Here is a 9,016-nt window from a genome sequence, read left to right as displayed (position 1 = left end):
ATCCACCAGCCTTCAGATCTCTCCTTTCCGTCACTGCTTGGAGGCTTCATTAGAGTAACAGGCTAGGTGGTTTAGCCATCTCTGTGTAGAGATGGAGGAAGGGGGCATAAACGTCTCCACTGTCAGGCTGTAAGAGGTTCTGGGTTTTCTTGGCATCCTGATACCCCAGGATTTGGCCCCAAAGAAACCAAGAGTATAAGAGAAGATTCTTGGGGTCTCCTGAGCCAGGAGGGAGAACATGGTATTGAGGTGAGCCAACATAAGCCTTCTGAACTGCTGAAGTCCCCTGGGAGCCACCCCTGGAACTTTCTACTCCGTCCTACAGGAACAGACGTGATTAACAAGGTTTGTTTGAGCCATGAGACCATGTTTAATGTCAGTAAGAAAGAGCAACACTTTGGAGATAATTGACTGAAAAAGAGCTTATTAAAAATGTAAAGTACAAAAATGTTAACCGGAAATAGAACATTTAAAGACTTTTCGGTTCTTTTCAGTACTGAGACCTAGGACGGAAACAAATACAACTCCTAGCTGTGAACCTGAGTTATGGCGTGTATGCCCTGGATGCTGGGGAGAGCATCCACCTGCCCTGGATGCTGGGGAGAGCATCCACCTGCACTGGATGCTGGGGAGCATCCACCAGCACTTGCTGGCTCCTGGAGCTCCCTGAATCCACAGTGGGGCTTTGTCCATTGAGTCATCCATCACCCTGGTGGTGGCCTCAGGAGACACAAGGCTTGTTGTCCCTTGGGTTCTGGAGCCGCACTCGAATCTTCTGTCTCTTTTAAAGGTTTTCCTTCTCGTGTAATTCCAGTGTCATGTGCATGCCTCTCCCATGGAGCTCCCATGCTGCACTGCTCCGCAGCATCTCTCATAGGTCTGTGGACAGGTCTGGGAGTTGCTTGCTTTCTTCACTTGACTTGCTGGCCAGCTATGTGGGAAGACACACAAACACGACAGCAAGATGGGTTTTTTTATATATGCATCATCTTGGAGCACCCCTGAGTCCACAAGCATCTCTTATACCTAAACCCAAGTGATTAGGAGTTGCTACGACCTTGACTTTGGTCAGGAAGCAGACTTTGGGAAGTTTCATAGACCCCTTGCTAGCTGTGTGAATTCTGCACATCACTTAGCTGGCTCTCTGTGAGCTTTGCAAAAACTCTTCTGGAACAGGGGAGGATCAAACAGGATAATGATGGGGAAGCGCTTAGCATGGGGCCTGACTCACTCACGCAGGCTCTCAGGCAACCTGTGATTTTTATAGTATCTCCACTCTGAATCATAGTGCCCGGAGGATCGGAAGTACGTCGATCCCTTCTTGATTCCAGACAAGGACTGACAGGGTAACAACAGGAGATGGGACTTCAAGAGTCAATGATTCACAACCAACTTTTAATTTGAAGGCTTTTGTAATGTGAGTAGAATAGGAAAATGCTTTGCCCCAAAAACGTACTGTTGGCTCCTAAAGATAGACGACTAGCTGCTGGGACTCATGGGGGAGCTCCAGCAGATAGTTTAAGTCAGGACTAGCTACCTACTGGCGATCCCAGAAGGACTTCTATTTTGAAACTGGGGTAAGTCCTGCTCAAGGCAGCTACTTGGAGCCCCAAGAAGCACTGCATGGTGGGCATTGCTGGACAGTTGCCCCAGCCTTAGGATCTCTGGCCATACTCCCCAGGGAGCAGTGAAGGTACACACACACCCACAGGTATGTATATATACCTGTCTAGACCCTCCACATTTTTTCCTTCAGTTGTTGCCACCCTGTGGGAGTGCCTCTCAGCACTCCCCCCTCTTCCCAGTCACTGGCGGCCTCACCATAGTCTTGAAGAACTGATTGACTTTTTTCTTTTTCAGAGTCTTCTTGTCACCATCTGAGAGGTGCAGGAAGGTCTGACTCAGCCGGGGGGATGTGTTGGCCTCCTCCAAGCCAGGCACTCCTGCCGCCGAGAGTGTGAGGGCTGGGGAGACAGTAGGGACCCCAGACATGAGCAGTGGGCAGGAGAGGTAGGTCCCAAGGGACAGGAAGAGTATCTTACACATTACTTCTGGTGGTCCTGTCTCATGGCCCTTTGCAAAGCTTTGTACAGAAACGTCTAGATGGGAAGAGGGCTGAGAAGGGGAGACCCCTTGCCGCTTGGGCTGGTCTGGACTTAGCTTCCCACTGCCACTGATTAGTTAGTTTGTGAAGGATGCTCACATTCAGTGAATTGATTTGAGCGTGCAGCAATGGGGAGGGAGGCATTTTCATGGGTGGGTACCATGGTGTGAAGGGGATAATGAGTTAGGGCAGGGTCTGGCAGAAGCAGATTTTTTTTCTGTCATGCACTGTTCAGCCCCAAGGGGGCAGCACCGGTTCTGCCTTGTTCTATTCTGCCCAGTCCTCAGAACAGCCTGTGTGAAGCAGCAGACACTAGAACTACCTGCATAGATGCTGGGTTCCAGCTGTATATGGGCCTTGCTCTGTGAATAGGAAAGTGAATAGGGGGTGGTCCCATATCCCTGGACAGTAAGAGATGGGCACAGGCATCATCTATACACCGACTACCACAGTCATTAGGTGCTGTGGCAAGCTTTGCAAATCTAGAAGTAGTGTTCCAGGTTAGCAGAGGTGCCATGGGCCTTAGAGATATGCCAAAGGCACACTCCTGAACCTGGGGGGCTGCTGCCTGCAAATTGAAGGACTCTCGGAAGGGAGTGGTCCCAGAGGTCCAGCAGACTTCCCCTTCTGCTTCCAGTAGAGCTCGGTCACCTGGCTTCCTCCATGGGAGCTACTGAGAGAATGCAGAAGCCGGGGGCTTCTTGCCCTGGATACCCAACCTTCTTTGCCCCGTAGAAGTCGTTCTCACCCATCTTCTGCCTGTTGGCTTGGCAACCCACACTACCTCTTCCCCCCAGGTTGGCAGTGACAAAGAGACATACCTGGGATGGTGGGCATGGACTGGCTGGCAAAACTCATCTGAGAGAGGACAGACACCCTCGTGGGGACAGCCGCGTGCTCCGAGAGATTGGTGTCGCTCCTGAACTCCTGCTTTCTGGAGAGCTGGATGGACACACCACACATCCCAGATCACAAGGGCTTAGCGCCTCCAAGGGCTGAGTCCTCAAAGGTCAGGGGAAAGTGCTTGAGGTGGTTTCTATGGACCTGGCAGCGTAGACAGCTCATTTGTTCTATTGCATACACCCTTCTGTGTGAGTCTGCCTTTTAGGGCCGCATGTTATATCATGTCAGGGGTGTTGGGGAGGGTCTATTCAGTTAGACGATTGGGGGAATGGTGTTCTGTAGAATCCCGGAGCATAGAAGACATGCCTATGCTCTTCCTTCACTGGGAAGCTTATGGGGGTTTCTTTCTTTACCAGAAGGTATCAGCTAGCCCTGCCATTTCATCCAGAACCACCCAACCCCCACACCCTATGCCATGATGACTAATCCTCACTCCTTGGCATACTTTTTAAATAAACCTTTCCTGGGGGAAGCTAACGTTGAACTCAGGGCTGTCTAATGCCAAATCTCTTCATTAGTAGTTATTGTTGAATTTCTTTTTGAGATAAGGGCTTACTCTGTAGATGAGGTTGTCCTGGAACTCACCTTGTAGCACAGGCTGCCCTCAGTCACCCAAACAATGATTATATGATTATTCTCTATATAACTTTACAAATAAGCTATTAATTCATAAGACCCAAAATGATCAGAGTCTGCTCACCACACCCCACAAAGCCCAGCACTCAGATGCCCAGTTGAGTTGTTCTGACAAGGAGACAGAGGGTTGAGGGCCCAAGGGGCTGCTTTCCCCTGCAGGGAACACTCAAGCTCTGGAGTCTAAGGGCTTGAGTTCTGTCTCCTATTGGGCAGCTTCCCTCCTCTAAGACCCAATGCAATGAGGGAGTCAGGTTGCATTTAATCATCCCAGGAGCCCTGGGCTGCCTGGCACAGTGTTCTGAGACGAACCGAGGAGAACCTAGCACCTCCACTCACCCGCTTCAGCTCTGATTCGGTCGTCGTCTTCTCGTCTGCAAACACCACGCTGCTCCTTTTGGTCCTCTTCTTGGAACGCCGCAGCTTGACCTCGGGCAGAGTGCTCCCGGGGGAGATGGGCTCCTCCTCCGCTTTCGGAGTCTTGGGGGCTGCAGGCTCTAGGTCAAAGCTGAAGGGCAGAGGGAGGGGCAGTGGAAACTTGTTTGAGCTTTAATGGGACAGCCCAGTAGGGACATGGGGGACCTAAGAGGACCTTCATGCTGACTGAGCTGTCGCTGTAGGGCTGGTCAGTTATCTTGATAGCAAACTGAAGAAGTCATTCATCCACAAACATTCAAAAAAGGCTAGGATGATTGAAGGTAGTAAGCCATTAAAAGCAAGAAGGATGGCAAGGGGATGAAACTGGTTAAAATGGGGATCTGGGTTCAAATTGAGGCACTGCTGCTTTTTAGCTGAATGGCTCTGGATACATCCCTTGACTTCTCTGAGCCACCACTTGCTCAGTAAGTGTGGGATTGCAACAACCTCAACACTGGACACATGGTGCCTATCATGCAGATGGTGAAGTTGGGTAGGGGAAGAACCACAGGGTTCCAGGACAAAAGGGAGATGAGGCAGGAGATGTGGAGGGGACATACTACTGTGGGAGTAAGACGGGAAGGATGGGACCTCTGTTAGAGGAAAGAACATTTACAATGCAGGCTGGGTGAGGGATGTTGGCTGCCAATAGACATCACTGAGCAAGGAGCCCAGAGGAGACAGTGATGTGTGGCGCACATGCACGAGCGCGCGCACGCGCGCGCACACACACACACACACACACACACGTAAACATGCACGTGCACGCACACCTGCAATGTATTCTGGGTTCTCAGGAAAGCAACCAGCCTCTCTCAGAAGCCCAGGATGCTTTAACAATTGGCACCAGCTAAGACAACCCACTGTGCCTCCAAGGCTTTCCTGAGGACCCAGCTGGGGAAAGGCTTGAAGTGAAAGAGGAGATGGCCTAGGCCAGGAGCTCCAGGAAGAGGCTGACCTCTCTGAGGTGACCTTGCTGGGAGTACTGCAGTCAGAATTCATGGAGGCCAGAGAGATGATGGACATCTGCCGGTAGGAACGCAGCATGGACCTGGGGCGGCCCACTCTCCTGTCATCGAAGTCCGGCTGCAGGTATGAGAACCGGTGGTGAGCAGCCGGCAGAGCAGAGCTTTGCGATCTGAGCCCTCCTCCCCATCTGGGTGGGGTGGAACTGTGGGCTCAGGGCATCAGTGCAAAACTTTCAGCCAGCAGGGCCACAGGGCTGCAGGATAAACACTAGCAACGTCTATCCCAGGGGAACAATGGCTAGTCCAAGTTTCCCCGTCGAGACAGCATCTGTATTATTCAGTGACCCCGTGGACCATCTTTCTTTATGCTAATGAGATGGCTCAAGATGGAGCCTGCCTGTGCCAGGGAGACCAACCCTGTCATTACAGGGCTGAGACTCTGAGCCACATATGATCAACTCACCCTCCAGGGAGGAGGCAGGGGACAGAAATGCGTCTCCAGCCCGTGACCATGATTCACTCAATCTTGGCTATATAGTGAGAGCCCTGAAAAACGCTCCACATTTCAGCTCCGGGGAGATCCATGATAAGTAATCACATATCAGGGTGCCAGCGGGTGCCCTGACAACATGGAAGTTTCCTATCTGGGACCCTCTCCTTCTCACCCTGTGTGTTTTTCACCTAGCTCCTCTTAAATGGTATCATAACGTGAAAGCAGCAGTAGAGAAACTCCTCAGTGGATGAGATCGCATCCCAATAAGCCTATTGTTAAGTTGAAAATGCATTGAATCTACCCAGACCGTCTGACATCCTAGCTGAGGACACCATACACTGCAGCCTTCTTAGTGTCCCACCGCAGTTGACTTCACCCATGGCTACCCAAGAGGCGTGTGTAGGTGCCCTAGTCTAGACTCTTCCAAAAGTGCTTGGTCACACAGGTCTGGCCCCAGAAAGATTGAGATCTGGAGAGCAGTTTCTACGGACTTCATATTACTTCAAAATCATCTCAAAGTTGACAAACAGTAGAGTCCTTGGAGCCATGGGTTCTAGTACATTACCAGGTCTGTAGGGAGGGTGAGAGCCCCCACATTTGTAATTATTGGGTGTAGAAGTGTGGGGCCTAACTCCGGGGGCCTGGGGTTTGTGGCCAGTATCTAAAGCGGGATGAAGGACCAGTCTCTCAGTCTGGGAGGCCTGGCCTAAGTCCAAGTGTTTAGCATCTGAATTGCATTTCAGGAAGAGAGCATGGAGAAGGTCAGCTTGTTTCTGTGTGGAGGAAAAAAGACCCAGGTCTGGCTCTTGGAACACCAGCTCCTCTCCGGATGTCTGTAGATCAAGAGGATTGGGGCAGACAGCCACCAAGGTACTACATAGCTCTGATGTTTGATGATTCTGCTTTATGTGAGAGGCAAGACACAGTCTCTGAGAGTACTGGCCAATGTTCTCATCTGGCTGTGGAGTACAGTGGCTTTGGAGACAGCACAGCTGGGTAGACACTCTAGCCTTAACTTAACTTGCAATACAGCATTTGCAAGTTGCTTGATGCCCCTGAATCTAAAATGATATATAAGAACTGAAAAGCATTCCTAGCTACCTGTTTCAGTCAGTTAATATACATCAACTGTATTTACAGAGGGCCAAGCACATGCTAGGTGTTTCATTGATGCAGCTTTTATACTTATATAGCGTAGTTTCATAGATCTGCTGTATAACTGGTTTCTCTCTAGAAATGACTTTTGAGGGAACAGGAATGCAGGAAGGCTTCCCACATCAGTCCCTTCCAGCTTTTATTCCCACAGTCCTCCCTCTTCCCAGTCACAGGGATGGATCACTCATACCATTTCTCGGACCCCATACTCCTTTTCCACCTTCATTTTCAAGTTCTTGAAACACTCTTCCATCCGGTCATGGAAGGGCCGCAGGCTGTCCAACACCCTTTTCTCATGGATCTTAATCCCAGCTCCCAGGAAGGGGATCTGTAGAGAGATGGGAAGCCATGGGCCTCAGCTTGGGTGCTAACTCAAGAGGTTCCTTTGGCCCGCTAACTCTTCCTGGAGGGTTTCAGATGCTCAGAGACATGCATGGTTCCTGGGACGACTGCAGCCTTGGAATTTGTCATGCGAGGGGACAATGACCCAGCTGCTCCTGCTTCCTTGGAAGTGAAATTGTCCCGGGCATTAGAAACCACAGGCATGGGGAATTCTGGGTCCTTGAAAAATCTACAAAGTATCAGAGTTCAGAGAACAGAAAGGAGGACCCTCCAGGACTTGGGCTTACAGTCTTGCTTAAGAAGTATTGGCAGTACAAATGTGAAACATGGTAAGAATGCCTGGCAACAGGGAGGAGCAGAGAAGAGGAGAGGAGCTCCAGTCTGTCTCACACCCCGGGGCACAACTGTACTTCTCAGGGCCGCTGAACAAAGCTACAAGCGTGCTGGTATCAGACAGCTCTCTTATTAGTCGTGTTTCTAGAAGTGTGGCTGCATCTTGGGAAGATGAGGGAGGAAGGAAGAATGGGTAGGGGAAATGCAGGCTGTCTTATCCGTGAAGAATGGGACACTGAACCTTAGAGACCCAGGAGGGGAAGAACGGAGCTGCGGAACTCCCTGCTAGAAGGAAAATGTGAGAAAGATAGCTGGTAGACCTTGGGGTAGAAGAACCTAGACCACCAGGATGGAGGATGGAGCTCTCTAGGAGAACAATAAACATCCCCACCCGGGTGAAGGAAAGATGTTTCTGGCTCCTCCTCTTGAGGGAAGAGGAGGTGGAGGGAGAAATGCACTCTGCAGTGAGATGTGCAGTCAGCTAGACACGTGCATCAGTGTATGTGCAGGAGGAAGGTGGCTGGAGGCTGGAACTGACCTCCGGGAGCAGAGTCGGTGATTAGTGGCAGCCACCCTGCTTCTAGGGATCAAGGAGGCCTTCGGGGGCAGAGGCAAGGATGCCATAGGAAAGCTGAGGGAGGCACTGAAATTCTGCACGGGGCCAGCTCCTCTCCCAGGTGCCCACTGCTTCACCTGGCAGCTATGCCTAATGTCTTCTCATTTTCTCAGGAAGCAGGAACTTGTCCTCTAAAACAATCAGATCATGAAACCTGGGACGCCGGCGGCGTACCAGACCCAAGGATAGGAGGCAGAGCAGCCACCACCAGACTAGAAACACGTAGATGGAAAGAAAGTGTGCCTGTGGTTAGGGAGATGGCCACTGTGCCGTTTCTAGATTGCCCCGTGTAGCAGCTGTGATCATCTTCCCGTGAAACGGTTTGAAGGATCTACTTCTGGAGACGATAAATGGTCCCATACAGGTGTGTAGGTTCAGGCGTGTGGGTCGGTTACCAAGCAGTGATGCCACCTTGCCGACAGAGCCTTCTCCCATGCCCACTGATTTCCATAATTTCCATAGTTTCACTATGAATTAGGAGGTATCTGCTGGGGTCGGCAGACCCTGGAGGAAATTCACTCACAGGAGACAGGACCAAAGCTAACAGACAGGATAAAAAACAAGTAGGAACAAAAAAGACAGATGAATGAATGCGGAAGAAAGATTATAGAGAGCTTAAGGTGTTACTTAAAAATATTACCAAGGGGATCTTCCATAAAGATAATAGAGTAAGATTTAAAGTGGAATGAATTTATAGCTTTAGTGTTACACTTTGACAAGACAGAAAATTGGTCCACTTAGCATCAATCTCAAGGCGTTAAGAGGGAGGAGGTGGCGAAGAGGATGCTCAGAGACACAGTGCTCTCCAATGCACAGACCAACCAGACTGAAAGAAGCCAGCAAAGAAATATGGGATTAGACTACAGATCAGCCAGCCTTGACATTCACAGAACACTCCACCGAGAGCTTTGGAATATACAATTTCCCGTCTGGTCATGCCATTCCTTCAGAACAGACTTTTTGCTAAATCCCACGGGTTTTGGTATATTGTGTTTCTGTTTTCATTCATTTCAGAGGATTTTTATAATTTCCTTTCTTACATCCACAGTGAT

At 50.2% G+C, this 9,016-nt stretch overlaps 1 protein-coding gene across 1 annotated transcript in view; it reads right to left on the bottom strand.

Annotated features, from left to right (window-relative positions):
* Positions 1-346: 346 nt before the first annotated feature.
* Positions 347-9,016, bottom strand: part of Dock2 (dedicator of cytokinesis 2) — a 408,709-nt gene continuing 400,039 nt past the window's right edge. The window contains exons 47-52 of the mRNA XM_048436014.3: positions 6,864-7,001; positions 5,016-5,143; positions 3,980-4,148; positions 2,926-3,046; positions 1,822-1,964; positions 347-931 (exon numbers count right to left, since the gene is read on the bottom strand). Of these exons, the coding sequence (XP_048291971.1) occupies positions 872-931; positions 1,822-1,964; positions 2,926-3,046; positions 3,980-4,148; positions 5,016-5,143; positions 6,864-7,001 (759 nt within the window). The 3' untranslated portion in view covers positions 347-871. The remainder of the gene's footprint in view (positions 932-1,821; positions 1,965-2,925; positions 3,047-3,979; positions 4,149-5,015; positions 5,144-6,863; positions 7,002-9,016) is intronic.

This window comes from Myodes glareolus, chromosome 9, assembly GCF_982192425.1.
Source record: "Myodes glareolus chromosome 9, mMyoGla1.1, whole genome shotgun sequence".
Lineage (NCBI taxonomy): Eukaryota > Metazoa > Chordata > Mammalia > Rodentia > Cricetidae > Myodes > Myodes glareolus.
This window is presented reverse-complemented; position numbering and strand designations above follow the sequence as displayed.